Genomic DNA, 16,727 nt, shown 5'->3' on the forward strand with positions numbered 1-16,727 from the left:
ACCAACCACACTTCAGTTCTGGCCTATGAGAGGTTGCGACCATAGCTGCCATATTGCTTTACCTGAGGGAGTAATACACAGGTATTCTCTGTTCTTTTTTTTGTTGTTGTTATGAGGTACCCTGGGACATGCAATGGATTGGACTGGGTTGTTTACTCAAAGTAGACACTTTGTTCGTGTTAGCACATCGAACAAAGGGGTCTGTTGCATGGCACTCAATCCGGCTTCCGTGCAAATTTTAGCACGGAGACCGCGCTCCTTGAAGTCACAGATGCCATCAGGGAGGAGTTGGATGCTGGTAAAAAAGTGGTATTGATTATGCTGGATCTGTCGGCGGCGTTCGACACCGTTCCCCACGCACTTCTTCTCTCCAGACTTTGGGACTTTGGTCTGCGGGGAACGGTGTGGAACTGGCTTAAGTCCTTCCTAGCCGACCGCCGGCAGACAATCTGGGCGCCACCTTTCTCTGCTGAGATGTCACCGCTTGAAGTGGGGGTCCCGCAAGGTTCCATCTTAAGCCCCCTCCTGTTTAACATCTTTATGGCCCCCCTGGCGGTGACGGCGGAGTCTTTTGGCGCCCGGATTGTCAGCTATGCTGATGACACCCAGCTCCTCTTTGTAAGTAACAGGGATGGTCAGTTTGATGGTGTCCAGGTCAACGGATGTTTGAGTGCTATTTTTGAGTGGTTTGGATGCCATGGGCTGAAGTGCAACGCCGACAAGTCGGAGTTGCTCTTCTTTGGCTGTACTTCTGAACCCGATTGGAAAACCTGGTGGCCGAAAGACATGTCTCCTCCCACTAGCTCGTCTGCGAAAGCCAAAAATCTGGGAGTGGTGATTGACAACAAGCTATCTTTCGGACCACATATTTCATCTCTCACTGGGAAATGTTTCGGCATCCTGCGGATGCTTCGCAAATTTCTCCCCCTAGTCTCTATCCAGCACAGACAAATTATTGTCCAGGCACTGATTTGCTCCAGGCTGGATTATGCAAACATTCTGTTTTTGGGACTTCCCAAATATCTGGTCAGGCGTTTGCAAATCACCCAGAATTCTGCAGCCCGAGCCATTTTTGGCCTTCCAAGGATAGCCAGAGCTACGGATCTTCTCGCCACATTGCATTGGCTACCAGTTGCAAAAAGGATTTTATTCAAAACACTGACCACGACTTTCAAGGCCTTGCATGGCATAGGCCCCAAATATATCTCCAAACGACTGTCTTGGTATACCCCTCTCAGATCTCTTAGATCCTCGTCCTTATCAAAAATGAGTGTTCCCACTATCAAACGGGCAAGAGTAGGAGGACGGTCTTTTCGGCACTTAGCCCCTCATGCATGGAATGATCTTCCAATCTCTTTAAGACAGACTTCCAGTCTTCTGTCTTTCCGCAAGGCCCTTAAGACTTGGCTCTTCCAGTAATCTTTGAGGCTGTTTTTATGTCTGTATGCCCTTTTGGTGTTATGTTTTTTTTTTCCCCATCTTCGGTTGGGAGTCTTCGTCAAAGTGCCGGGATACTCCAGTGGAGTGGCCGTGCGCTATAGAAGTGTACAAATAACATAACATAACATAACACATTTGGAATACTTTTCACTCATGCAGTTGTTACTGCTCATTTTCCTTCATTGTGAAGCTATGTGAGCTACATGCTGGCCCTTGTGTTCACCTCAGTAATAGTCTGGATTTGGATTTTCCTCTTCTTGATCAGATGATCCCTTTCCTATTCTGCAATCTGCCTTTGGCATTCTTTAGCCCCGATATGCACTGGTTGGTGGATGTTCACCTTTGTGACTGATTTTGACATATTCTTTTATTTTCGTATACATACTGATTCCGGGCTACAAGCAATCTACTTCAGCAAAGTGCTGGGCAGATGTACTGACCTGCGGTGACATGTGATGCTACTGCTTTCCCGCTTCCCTGTGTTCTGGTGTGTAATTGTGGTCTAGGATTGCTTTCCCAGTTGTATCCTGAGTTTCCTAGTTTCCTAATCACTCAAAAGATTTCCCTATTAAATTGTTTTGGAAGACAGTGATGAATAGTTCGTTCTCTGTTTTTTCTTTGGTTACCAGGTTAAAGTTTGCCTTTCCTAGTCTGTAGTCCTGCACCCAGCAGGCATTCAGAGCTTGTCTCCTTGAAGCTACAGGACTTCTTGCACTCCATAGTATTATGGGCTACGTGTGGTAGGACTTGAGTGTGTTTTACACTGCTTAGAGTTCCAAACTCTGGATTTGTGCTTGGTATTCCTCTTAAATAATGAGTTGGATATATTTGTTATGAGGTGAACTCACTTCCTTGAGGCAGAAAACCTCCAGGAATATACTGAAAATGTTGATCCAACACCCCCATACTGGGTGTCATGTAAGTGCAGGCATTCCCAACCTCCTCCATCCACATCAATGCCAGAACCAAAGTCTGAATCAGTCTATTGAGGGCAAGTGTGACGTAATGACTTGGACTAGAATGAGTATGATTTAGAAAATCTCTAAGAAAGCAGTGACATCGAGGGGCATGGGAGGACAAAACTCCCAAAACACGTTGTTCAGCGTTTCTCTGAAGCTGTTTGATCTCCTTTGGATATGGAAATGGGAGTTGATCCTCCTAGTGCCAAGGAAGACAGAAAACATCCCAAGCGCTTGTACAATAAATAGATAAACGTGAAGTTGCTTTGTAATTTTGTAACTTTTTAAATATCTAGATCATCCTCACATTAAAGAAGGGAACATCACAGAATAGTTCTTAAATTGTAATTAACTTTGGGAAGTTACAATTTGAAATATAGAGAAGGGCAAAGTCAGAGTGTATAAAGTTGAAGGGCAGGTTTCAGGGAGTTTTTATCAGGTCAACTGGGAACCAGAGGTCTCTTGTTAATCCAGTCAGAGCTTTCAATGCCTTATTATCTACACTACCTGTATAGCAGTCAGGCCCACCAGGTGTGCGCTGAGATTTGTTTGGCATTTTTCCAAATGACCAGGATTTTTTTCAGGTGCGACTGGTGTTCATGGGCGAAAGGGGAGTTGCCGCGCCACCCTCATGGACGAGGCAAGAACAAGAAAAATAAACACGGAGCTGCAAAAAAGAAATGACTGCTCTGAGGCGGTGTGCTGAATCTTCTGGGGAACTCTAGTGAACTTTGCAGATGTCCTACTGCACAAGCACCAGCTCAGCGAGCAAGCACATGTTACAGCAATGACATCACATGAGAGGGAGTGCTGAATTAGAATGGCATGGATCCAGTTGCTTTTGGGGCACATAAAGAGTTGCCCTGGGAGGAATTACAAAACTCCATGAACTTCAGTGGCTGGGGGTGGGGCAGGTCGATGAGGACAAGTTGGGAGTGGGTGGCAACAATTTGTTGATTATCACAGAGAGTCAGACTGTAGGAGCAGGGGGCTTCTGACCTGGCAGTAACACGTGTTTAGTACTGCATTTGGTTTCACTTTGGAAAAAACATTATGGAGCTTAATACACAGAGTGCTCCTTAGCTCAACTGCAGAGGCTCAAGAGAAGGAAGGAACCAGCTGTGGACAACAATTGCACTGGTAGGCTAAGAGGTAAGTGTGAAGTTAAGCCTCTGCATCAGGTCCTTCGTCATAGCCCCGCCCCCACCCTACACCCTTCCTGCTTTAGGAGCTACAGAGGAAATGGGGAGGAGATGGGTCCGTTATGCCTGTATCGTGGCAGACAAAGGCTCATAATGAACTTGGGAGGGTGAGTGAGTGAAAAGAAGGATGGGTGGATGGATGGATGGAATGATGGATGGAAAGATGTACGGATGAATGAGTGAAAAGATGGATGGAAGAATGGAAGAATGAAAGGAAGAGAGGGTGTATGAGTGAAAGGGAGAGAGGCTGTAAGAGTGAACGGATGGATCGATGGATGATGAGAGAAAGGATGGATGGAAGAATGAGTCGAAGTGTAAAAGGCTGGATGAGTGGATGAATGGATGGAGTAAAATATGGATGGATGAGCAAAAGGATGGATGAGTAAAAGGATGGATGAAAGGATGGATGAGTAAAAACAATGGATGGATGAGTGAAAGGCAGCGTAGATTGATGTCTGGATGAACGGATGGATGGATGGGTTAAAGGTTTAAACCGATGAATGGATGAACAGATGAGTAGATGACTGAGTGAAAGGATGAATGGATGAGTTAAAGGGTAAATGGATGGATGTATGAATGGATGGATGGGACAAAGTGTGGATGGGACGAAGTGTCCATGGGACCATGGGTGGATGGATGAGTGCAAGGATGGATAGCTGAGTTAAAGGGTGGATAGATAAATGAGCCAAAGGGAGTATAAGGGACGGATGGAGACAAAGGATGGATAGATGAAGCGAAAGGGTGGATGGATGCGAAAAGATGGATGGATGGATTATTGAAAGGGGGTGGATAAATGAAAGGATGGATGATCGAGTGGATGGATTGGTTTGATGGATGGGTGTCCTGGACAGGTGATGACTCTACTTTATGGGCTCCACAGTTACACTACACAATCCTTGTTATATGGTGGGTAGACTTCTGGTGGGTCGTAAAAGTCCAAGCAGTAAGTAAAGATGTCTTTAAATGTTTTATTTATCTTCTCACATTTACTGTGCTTCAAAGTCAAAGGTCAAATTTTGGCACGATCTTCTGCTGCTATTTTTTTTTAACATTGGGACTGGTATTCACAAATTCCTCTCACTTTGCAGTTAGGGAAAGAAAAGTGAAGTGAATTATGTGACAGTCGTGCTTGGGTACATGAAGTATGAAAAGAAAGGCTGTCAAATGTAATTTTTCCAAACACACAACAGAATGTAAATACCTGTAAATTAAATGTACACATTCAGCAGTTAGAAAAACAAAATTAAGCACATTTGTTTTGTAATTCTTAAGTGTAATGGGAATAAAGATTTGAATACAATCAGAACAAATTAATACACCTTACTTGTAAATGCAAAATAATAAATATTCACTGAAACCCGGTTTCCACACATTATAAATTGTGTACAATATAGTTTTAGCAGTAAACCTTTATGTCTTTGCAAATTTAGTGGCCATTTCAATAGAAAATGTTATGTCTCTAAATGACAATAAGCTATTAAAAAATGCTTTGGTTACATTTCAAAAATAGCTCGTCTCATTAAAGCTAGGTTGGTCGCAAACGTTTGTCGTACTCAAAAAAGGGTCTTGGTTCAAAAACGTTTGGGAAGCACTGGTCAAGAACTAGAACATCCCTATTACTCATATTTTGTCTAACATGAATCCCATGGACTGGTATGCACAACTTAATAAACAAACTTTCTGACTGACCTAACGCAGCATGTTGGCTTTTGTAGATACAGATATTGTGTTTATGCTAACGCAGCATGTTGGCTTTTGTAGATACAGATATTGTGTTTATGCTAATGCTTTTTCATATTAAATATATAAAACTGTACCAGAGATCCTTCACACACTCTGAGATGGTCTACTGTTTTCTGATGTCATAAATAATTGCTTTATGTAGAGATTTATGAACCTACTTAGAGGGCAAGGGTACTTTAAAGAATTGAATGGGGGGGCAAAAACAATAATGAAAGGGAAAAGGCCAAGATCCGTATGAAGACAATAAAGAGGATCTAAAAGGGAGGGAGAGAATTGGCAATCTAGCTAATTTAGGTACGTATAAATTGTAATTGTGCCAAGCCTAAAGATGTTGAGAGACACACTTTTGCACAGAATGAATCATATCCAGGAAGAACAAAGTTAAAGAATGCGAAGTAGGCAAAACAACGTTATACCTCTAACAAACTATGGCTCTCTTTTGTCTAACCTAAAGTTCCCATATGTCCCCACACAAATCTCCCTCTAACTGAATAAGCAGGAGGTTAAAAGAAAGTTTGTGTTCTAGTGGGAATAGAGAAGAAAGAATTCAACAGCTAAGTTCTGCCTGAAGAGATTGAGCACATAATGAACATGCCAGGCCACAGAAAGGTAACAAGACTTATATCAAGGTTTCATATTATGGAGCTACCTTGAAATCAGCAATATGTTTGCCTTTGCCTGACCCAAACAAAAAGCAAGGACATCAAATTGCAAGTAGATATAAATCAGGAACGCACTATGCCAATGGAGGAAAATCAGCCATATTTACTTTTTTTCTGCCATGGTTTCAAATGTGTCCCACACAAAGTTGCTGAGTCTTACATTTGGGAAGAAGATCTCAGCAGAAAGTCACCTAAGCCCACAAATGTGTCTAGAACTATTGCCAGCAAATGTGTGGATAGGAAATGTATCCCTGGCATGAGAGTATGTTCTCCTCCCACATATGTAGCCATCCTAAATTATTGAGTGATATTTTCAAGTAAACCAATACAGTAGTTCCTTTGCATTTGTTTAAACAGAAACTCAGAAAAAACTTCAGGGGGCAATAAATCAATTAAGCCAGAGCTGAACTTGTCAAGTAGCCCAATTTCTGACAAACCGTACAATATAAAGATGACATATAGTAGGACTTATTACAAAAACTGAAACACAAATGTTTCTAGTAGAAGAAAGAATCTTTTTTTATAAGGAGATCATATAACCAAAAAATGATGGTACGGTGCAATGCTCTGATGTGCAAGCATGCAAACAGTGTGACAAAGCTGAAGCACAAATGGAGAGAAATCTCAATGGCTGTAATAAATTTCAATAGTAAGAGCCCCAGGAGATTGTTCATTGTTAGGTGTCTAGAAATGGCCCCGGATGGAGGCAGTATAACACTTAAAAGAGAGTAGCATATTGATATTTCGATACAAAATTGATTTATATAGGGTCTTCATCAAGACAAAGACAAATAAATTTAGGGGCAGCATTACAACCCTATAAGGGAAACATAAAAATTGGAAAACTTGGGTATTGTCACATCATTTGTGCCTTGCCATACTTACCCTTGCTGTGAAACATTGCATCCTTTACATGGGTAGTCGCTCACAGTGTGAACTTCGCCAGAAATGGTGGGTTTCAGTCACCATTTTCAGCAGAAATACCTTCAGACATTGGCAGGGCAGATGATGAAGCTGGGAGTTTCCATCACTAGCATAGCTGCCATTCCCCTTTCTCTAAATGTGGCGGAAAGTCTATCAGAGGCCTGGTAAATTAGCTAGTTTCAGTGGAGATCCTATATTTCCAGCCTCCCAACAGTGTGTTTATAGAGGCCCCTTGTTATCAAATAAGGGTTACCGTCAAAGGCACATAATCTGGCTGGTGCAGGAGTTTTGTCCCAAGGAGTCATGTCTAGAGTTTGCCACAGATGCAGTATGATTTTCTTCTTTAAATCTGATTGGGTCAAACCACGCGCCAGGAACAGTTTTGGTGAAGCAATGCCTGCTAGATCGCAATGCCATGGCGGAACTGCCAGCATTTTCTTGCATTCAAAGAAAACCCCCCACTCTGTAGATTTGTTTTTTGAACATTAAAAATCAATGTCCCTAACAAGCTAGGAGATTTATTTTAGGGCATGGTTGACATTGATTGCTTGCTGACACAAACCACTATACATGGTGGTCCTGGACAGGTAAACAAATATATGCAGGAGAACTAACAGCAGGATGGATGTGGCAGCTGCCAATTGTTGGTGGATGTCCTATTATCCCCGGCTCTAAATGATCTCCATTGGTCTTATGTTAGCAATTATAATTGTTTTTGATGCAGAAATGCTTGGAGTTGAAGCAACCTGGAAGTTGTATCCAAGCTGAGCCTCCAGAATTCAGATACACTGTACAGTAGCCAACTCTGAAAACTAGACATCTAGTAAACAAGCACTAGCAAAGCCAATAGCTTTTGCCTTTAAAAAGGAAGGGCCCACCTATTCATTTTACCGATGCTCATTTCCCCTGGTGCTCACACCCACAATTCTTTTTTTCTGTTCTGAAGTGGCAATTACATTAAAACGGCAAAATAAAAAAGCCAAAATGGCTGCCAGTGAGTCACAACTGATGCACATACAAGGCGGCCACTTCAATACAGTAAGGTAGAAATAAAGTGTGCAGGACCACCAAAAAGAGATGCGAGAGGCCAGGTAGTCTTTAGCGGTGGCTGGGCTATTCAAAATTCAAAAAATAAAACTAAAGAAAGGACTGCACAGGGAAAAAATGTATGAGCTGGTGTTGTGGGGAGCATATAGAGCATGGGATGGTGGTACATGGGGGGAAGAAGAGGTTTAAAAACAATTCTTAAAATGGGTTAGGGTCCAGGATCACAATGGATGAACTGGGGAGGTGGGGTCAAGGTAGAAAAAGATCGCTGGAGCCAGGGCGGTAGGTAGAAGAGGGAGATGGGGGAGAGAGTAATAAAAGAAGACATGCACTCCCATGGAGTACTGAATGAAAAATAGCAGTTCCATTAAGTCAACCATTGGAAAGATACAATTCATCTGACTCGAAGCAATGCAAAGAAGAAATGCTTAATGGGCTGGACAGCCAGAAGAAAAGGGAGAAAAGCAATTGAATAAAAAGCAGGGAAACTGAGATAGACAAGAAAGCCATCAAATCATGTACAACGTGCTGAGAAAATGCCTGCTCTACATACTGTATTGTAGACAACAGATTTTTAATAACAGACATTTTATAGGTGAAACCTAGAAAATCTCTTAGCGGGGCAAAAAGGTTAGCTTGCATTTGTAGGGTGTTATAATTAGGCACTGGGAGAACTGTCACAGCCTACATCAAGGGAACTACCTTTGTTTCCTCCCGGCCTACTAATAAGATTCTCTACACAAATAGTAATTGTCAAATCGTGGTAAACCACTATAAAATTCCCCCTTCTGTGAGACGCACCTATTTCACTCAATATTACCCACTGTATTTATTCATAAAAAACACAACTACGAATCACGGAAATGCAACTGCAACTGTGAAAACATAGGAAGGCAAACCAGGCTCAGCCCCAATTTCTTAAGGAAAGAAATCTTGCATAACCTCACATCAGTGACCACACTTAAGGGTATGCCTTTCTCTGTCAAAGCCTTGCTATCTCCTAAGGATGTCATAGCGCCATGATCTAAAAAAAAAAACGAATACCACTTTACTATATAAATGAGAAGGGAAATATCTTCAATTGCTGTGGGAGAGCGTTGGGTAAACCAAGTGCTAGTTTTGTTAAAGTGTTTTGGAATAAAATGCGAAAACACGCCTTCCTTTCTCCATGATTTGAATGTAATTAGTTGTGTTAGTTAACACTGAGTGAAGTAAATTTGTCACACAAGGTAAAGGTTTTTGACTTTTTTTCTATTTCTATGTTATACTTGACAGGTACCGACATAGTTTAAGGTTTTTGACATTTTGATTATCTGTAATCTTCTACTTAACAAGACGACATAGTTTAGGAATTACATATTTTTAAAATCTTAACGAAATCTAAGACTGCCAGCAGTGATTTGTGCAATTAGGCAATCATACATTGTACTTGTTCGATCACCAAACTCACAGTGGTCTTTCAGGATAAGTATGCCGTATCAGTATGCTTGGTAGCATGTACAAAAAACTCATTGTCCCTTTTCAAACTAGAAGGCATTTTTCAGTGTTGCTTCTTCAAGATCAAATTAGGACGGCCATTTTGAAATATCCAAATTGTATGACATGTTTCGGAAGTTGCATGTCCAGCCACTTTTGGCACAAAATGTTTCTTGTGCCCAGCTTAGACTCAACATGGAGGAGGGCGCAGGTCTCTGCTAAATCAGAAAATAGGATACAAGAAGGACAGTCACTAAATATTGTGGGTTAAGTCTGCTTCTTATACGTTTCTGACTCAACCCTACATTAAAGGGGTTTTTACAAGGATTTAGGGATGAGCCCAGATTAGGGCTCTTGTGAAGATGCAGGGGAAAATACATTAATGTGTATAAAGGCAAAGAGGAAAAAACCTCTGCCAGCTTATTGATAGAGGAAATCTACTTGGGGTGCTACTCTAGGAGGCTCTGATGGGAAAGTGCCCTCGAGGGAGGAAATGGGCATCAGGAGGACTGTATTGGTGGCCAACCTCAGCGTCCTCAGTGGAATTTGTCATAATATTTAGAATCCACTTGATGGTAACTGCTGTCAGACCGACCCCTGCCTGCTGACCACATATGGCTGTCAAGTTTAAAGAACCAACTGTATCGCCTAGTTGTGGAGCATTATCCAACAGTAGATACAAAATGGGGGCCATCTGTTCAAGGATTCTCCTGCAGATAACTCATGATTTTCAAAGCAAAAGAAATGCTGTCATCCCCTGAAGTTACCAAAGTTGGACAATGATTGCGTTGAATGTTTACATCGCAGACCTTCAAACATGTCTGTTTTACTTTCACTGAACTTCACTTGAATATGCCCTTCTGCTTTTTACCATGCTAGCAACAGCTACTCTTTTGAACGATACACAAATAACATGTGAATGGAACACAAGCCTTTCCACTATGAATGAAAAAGGCAGGTGCTCTCTACTTGTTATTCACACACACACTCACGCTCTCTGCAGGCAAAGGATCTAGAACAGTAAAATGTAGAGATTTTAAGGTCTTACTTTTCTATGCTTTTTTGGCTACGAAGTTGGTTCATTTCCAATGTACATTCGCGGGCCAACTCATTGGTGTTTTTTCCTTCACACAGAAGAGTGAGGTCCTTCTCCTCTTTGATGGGAACACTGGTTAATGCAGTATTTTCCTCTTCTTCAGTTCTTAGTTGAGAATTGATCGAGGACTTAAATATGGATTGAACATGTCTATCGCTGCTCCTCGATTCAGAAGTACATCGTTTATTTTCCTCCTTAGAAATTAAGTTAGCACGATTCTGAGGATTGTCAATTGAAGTTTCCTGTGAGGGATCTCGCGGAGATTCTGATTCCAAACTTTCATTTACATTCAGAATCCCATACTCATGTGAATAGCGGTGTTCATTACTAAGTTTCATAATTTCATCAAAATACCTACATTGGATCTTGGCGACTTCCAGAGATGAACAGACAACTCTAAAGAAAAGAAAAAAGAAAAAAAATGTTTAGTGGTATATTTTGTTTCTGTATGACAAATTTCACATTATAGGTGTTTTCAAAAAGTGAACTGAGGAGATGAGATCAACGTCATGGGAATTTACATTGTTCCTAAGATGCCTTAACATTCTTTACCCTCCGAATTAAATACAACAGCAATTTTACTTTCCCAAAAAGCAATCTACTTGTGTTTCTATATATTACTGTCCAGTTTACAGTTAGTAGTACCTAGTATAGGATAGGGAATTAACTGCAGAGTCGGCTGCTGTAAGTTGGTCTCTGCAGTCCCGCCAATAAGGGGAAAGATTTGTACCTGGATTAAATAATATTATTTGTGATTGCTGCTGCATTCCTTATTAAAATTGTATCAGCTACCAAAATGATTAAATGCCTTTTGAAAGATCAGGGTAATTTATAAATGTGTCCAGCACTTTGGACGGGATTCAAGGCTAGGTCTGTTTATTTTAAGCATGGGCGAATTTTGCGAATCTCGCGTTTGCGAATTTTGCGGATTTGCGAACTCGCAATCCGCAAAATCCGCGAATTCTCGCGAATTTGCGGATTTTTTTTTGTGTTTGCGCGGGTTTCTGCCAGTTCGCGAGGGTTTTGTACAATTTCGCAAACGCGAACGTACCTATCGGGTCGCAAGTTTTGCGAACTTGTTGTTTCTACGTGTCCAGCCTGTTTGGGACACTCTTCTTCATCACTGCCACTCTCTGTCACCACTGCCACTCTCTGACTACTCATGCCACCCTCTGGCCCACCCATGCCACCCTCTGTTTCATCACAGCACCCTCTGGTTGTCCAGTCAGTGTACATTATTGTGGCAAAGCAAAGCACACATTCCCTGCCTCAAGTGACCTGAATTAATTTGGGGCTGATTAATGTGTCACAGAATATTTTTTAGCTGGCACCTGCTTCCTTAGTGCTTCCTGATTAGCGATCTTTTGCACTTGCTAAGTGCTTTCATTGTTGCAAAATTAGTTACAACACCTGCCCTACCCCAACTGACAATAATGAATTAGGGGCTGATTAATGGATTTGAACTTCCAGCCTGGCTCCTGCTTGTCTCCCTTAGCTGTAATTCAGGACCTTTGTGGCATATGTGTAACTATTCTGAGGTTCAGAGCAGGGTCACATAATAGTTGCAACTGGCAACTGAACTCGGGAGGGGCCCCTCAGGAAGCACTACAGGAAATGGCTACTAATGATGAGCCTGAACTTTTGAACCTGGTAAGTAGTTTCAGTTTTGCTAAGATCGTATTTCTGCAATTTAGCGCTTATTCGCGGGGCGCGAAGTTGTACTGGGAAGCCGCGAACTCACGCGAACAGTGCGAGCAAGCCATAAAATCCGCTGCTCGCGGATTTGCGGAAGATTCGCGAATCTCGCGGATTGCGAATTTACCGAAAATCCGCGAGCGAAACGGATTTTCCGCCCATGCTTAGTTTATTTACAGAATGACTGCACAGAAGATTGGACAAATACTTAATTGCAGGGGCAAGCAGTTTATGCTCCCAATTTGCTATTACACAACTTCAGAAAAAGGGGAAATTTCTACTTAACTGAATGCCAAAACCTCTTATCTATAAAGGAAAATCCAAAATCCCTCAAATGATGTCAAACAGCCACCTTTAAAGTAATCGCAAGTTAAGTAAAGAAAGCCAACGCTTATGCCTGTTCACATCTTTGCCCAATGCGAGAAATTCACTAGATGTTTGTACTTTGAGCATTGTTGTTCCTGCCGAACGACATATCTGCACTGTAGTACCTAATTAAACAGCACTGTAGTTGTAGGTGGGCACATGTCTGTCAGCAGGTTGGGAAATAGAGCAAGGGTACGGGAGGCACCCCCTATTAGGGAAAAGAAAGCACCATTCACCGGAGGGCAAAAACCAGCATTGAGAGACAGTGTCTGCCACGTGGTGAAATGTCCACAAATCGTTTCACCATGCTTGTGAAAGGTGGTAGCCTCTGATTTATTGTGGTAGTATTCTTAAGCCTCACTTGCCAGTCAGTACGTGCTGACATTTTGGAAGTAACACTTTGCCGTGTGAGTGACATAGATTAAAAAAGGTGCCCAACCCTGAGATAATACAAGTCTTTCTCTTTCACTGGAAAGTCAACATCCATTCACATCTTGACGAAGGGAGACGACAGAGTGCATCAATCCAACATACATATTACTGGGAAAGTGAGTAGGTGCACTGCAAGAGAGCCAAGAGTCCTAGTCTGGATGTGGTTCATCTAATCAGTTCACTCCTTTCTTCACAACCAGGAATGAGAAGTGAGGAGTTTCTCAGGCTGTTTTTGTCTCTTGCCATTTGTCCTGTAGAGGGAACCAGATGAACCTTACGCTAGGCATCCCACTACAACTACATGCATTGAACTAATGCAGTGAATGGATGACCTAGAGAGAACAGACCAACGTCAACTGGAATTTAAAGACTTGTCTGTGGTTTCATACACAGACAGCTTTATAATGTAAAAGGGGGTTGTAAAGGGCTTAAATCCTGACTGCACTAATATCTGTCAAGACTTGCAAAACGGATAAATACAGCCTCATTCCCAAACAGCAAAACTGAAGGGTTTCTTTGAAACTTCAGGACAATTGATGAATGCATGAGGTACAAGATAACATTGTGTAGAGACATTAGATAGCACGGTTCTTCAGGGTATCACATGAAATTGAAGACCACAGGCATGTTGAAAGGAACTGAATTATTGATTGATGATTTTGTGAATAAATAAAAGAAACACAGAATTTATTATTGAGGAGAGCTGCAGGTTCGGAAGCAGGCCATACCATTCACACTAATATGCATGCTGTTTTTTCGTGTACCTCTTGTCACCTACGAACAAAACTAGCAAGAAACATGCAATTTTGAAATGCACTAGAGTGAAACCAAGAGGAGGTGAAAGAGCATGGAAGACCAAAAGGTCACTTACCTGTAACTTATTTCTCCAGTGGTGGCATCTTTCGTGTTTGTACATACTTACTCAAAGATTCACAACATCAAGTTTGGACATTTTGTAAACATAGATAAACTGGCTTAAATCTATTTTTCTTACAAGCAATACCTGAATCGTTACAACAATCAATGATTTGAATACCCCTACAGTTACAGGTAAGTAATTTTTTCCTACAAAATCCTTGATTTTCATTAACCGATTAACAGATTATCTGAAAGTAATTACTCTGGGTGCTGTGAAGTGAGGCAATCTTCAAAAAGATTTTTCAGAATTGCTTGGCTGAATTTCGTTTCAATTTTTCCAACCACATCATGACCGTAATGCTTATAAAAGTGTGCAAGGACCTCCATGTTGTTACTTTGCAGATGTTTCAACAACTGATGGGCTGTTTTGCCCTATCAAGCACTTGGAAAATAACTGCGAGTTGCACCAAATAAAGAACAATTCCCATTTAGCTATACTCAGCTCAGATATGGGACTTGGGGCTAGATGTAGGTAATTCCCATTTACAGACTCTTAAATACCGAATTTTACAGAATCGGTATTAACCCTTTCGATGCTGATGACGAGCTCAGCTCGTCATCACCCACGGGTGTCGTGTGCTGATGACGAGGTGAGCTCGTCATGGAAACAGCAAAATGGTAATTCCCAGCACAGGAGGGGGAAAACGCCTAGCAGCCAAGGTGTTAAGAGTCTGTAAATGGGAAGGGGGCAGATTTAGGTAATTCCGAATTTAGGAATAACGAATCTGCAAGATTCGGTATTTACCAATTCGGTAAATACCGAATCGGTATTGCCCATTGATTCCTATGGGCCTTGAAGCCCATAGGAATCAATGGGAAATACCGATTCGGTATTTACCGAATCGGTAAATACCGAATCCTGCAAGGGTGCAGGGGGTGTCACTTTGACACCCTCTAGCACCCCAAGTACAGGCTTGTGTGACATGTGGCACACATACATGCCCTAAGGGCATGTCTGTGTGTCACATGGCACAGGTGTGCAGGCACAGGTGTGCATGCACAGATATGCATGCACACCTGAACTCGGTATTTTACCACACAATAGGATTGTGTGGTAAAATACCGACTCTTAAGGGCCTGTGGCACTCTTAGGAGTGTCAGCTACATATGGATTTACCGATTCGGTAAATATACAGATTCAGTATTTTACCGAATCGGTATATTTACCGAATCGGTAAAATTTCCGAATCAGTAAAATTACCGATTCGGTAGGCCCCCTACATCTGAAAAGCCTAATACCGGTCGGAAACGGCCGAAATCGGCCGTGTCCGACCGGTATTAGGGCTCCTACATCTGGCCCCAGGTCTTTAATTACAAGGGAAGAGGTGTGGCGCCAAGGCCAGGGCGACTGACGCTAGAATCTGGGGCTCACAGTTCAATCCCCGGCACAGGCGGCCGGTCAGCCCAGCACCATGTGACTCTGGGCAATAGCTTGCTTAATCTTCCAGACGGCCCCCAGCGCCTCGATGTCTTCGGGTAGCTGTTCGCGCTTTACAAATACTGGATATACATTTATTTACATACCCAAATACAACTTTTGTTGGGGGGGCGGAGCTAGCCGGCGTCAATGGTGGACGCGTAAGAGCGAAGCTCCGAGCCAGCGCCAGCAATTATCCGGCATAGATCCTTTTCCAGCGGTGGATACTGAGCAAGACCGGCAGAAATCGCCGCCTCTGCCCCTAACTGACCTCCGGCTGAAGTTTGGGCGAGAAACGGACTTGGGAACCCTCATTTTGCCCGTCCACTCTGCAGGCGCCGGACCAGGCCCGGATCCCCGGCCTTTCCTGGACGACGGGGCCGAGCTACGTCACCCGACGTGCGGCCGCGCCGAGCGGGCGACTCGGGGTCAGCCGGAGCCCGGTGGGGGCTGACCTTTTAGCTGCCCCATACTCCTGGACCACGCACCGGAGGTGCAATACAAGACTTTGGGGGCGACAGGAGCAGCGGGGGAGGCGCCGGTCCAGCTACGAGGCCGCTGGCGGACCGCGTGGCAACTGCGGAGCCCCCTGAAGGTACGCTTGTCCCTGGCCCCTGACAGACAGACATTGCCACAGCATAGGGGCGCAGCGCGTCGACTGGGGAGAGAGAGCCCTCTGAGTGCTGCGACCCCCCCCACAAGAGCTGAGCTTCGACACTGCCCTGAGCAGTACTGGTGGGACTGGAGGGTGGACTACCGGCCGCTGCTATCAAGGCCTGCGGACACACGTGGCTCCAACGGGTCCCGGCGGGACACTCGCACTACATAGCCTGGACTACTGAACCCCTGAAACTGCTCGCAACCAGCGAGGGGGCACGCACAGCGCACTAGTATCCAGCAGTGCCTTCACTCACGTGGAGCCCAGCCTTCCCTGAAAACATAACTATGGGCAAGGGAGACAGAACGCAGACGAAACTGTCGTTCGATCAACGACGACATAAGGAGCCAGAACAGCCGATTGCCCAGTCTCCGGGCGCGGCTAGCGACCCGGGTGCCTCACTGTGTGCGGAAATAAAAGGGATGCTTACTACTATGGAGAAGGGCCTGCAGGAGGGCATGTCAGCCATTGGCAACAAGATTGATGCGTTGGCATATAGGATGGACCGTATGACGGAAAGGGTAGACAAGCATGCGGAGCGGCTGGACATGGCGGAGCGCCGATTGACAGAGGCGGAGGGGGCGCAATCGGAGTGGGACGCCGACCGTAAACAATTTGGAAGACTGCTTCAGGTAATCCAGGAGAAGTCGGAGGACTTGGAGGCACGTTCTCGGCACTCCAACATCCGCGTA

The 16,727-nt window shown here is 43.6% G+C and overlaps 1 protein-coding gene across 2 annotated transcripts in view; it reads right to left on the reverse strand.

Moving 5' to 3' along the window:
- Positions 1–16,727, reverse strand: part of LRRIQ1 (leucine rich repeats and IQ motif containing 1) — a 1,278,742-nt gene that overhangs the window by 558,641 nt on the left and 703,374 nt on the right. For both annotated transcript variants that reach the window (XR_015295276.1, XM_086917996.1), the window contains exon 15: positions 10,502–10,945. Coding sequence is in view for 1 of the 2 variants with exons in the window: in XM_086917996.1 (XP_086774122.1) it covers positions 10,502–10,945 (444 nt within the window). In the remaining variant the exon portion in view is untranslated. The remainder of the gene's footprint in view (positions 1–10,501; positions 10,946–16,727) is intronic.

Source organism: Lissotriton vulgaris, chromosome 1_1, assembly GCF_964263255.1.
Source record: "Lissotriton vulgaris chromosome 1_1, aLisVul1.2, whole genome shotgun sequence".
Classification (NCBI taxonomy): domain Eukaryota; kingdom Metazoa; phylum Chordata; class Amphibia; order Caudata; family Salamandridae; genus Lissotriton; species Lissotriton vulgaris.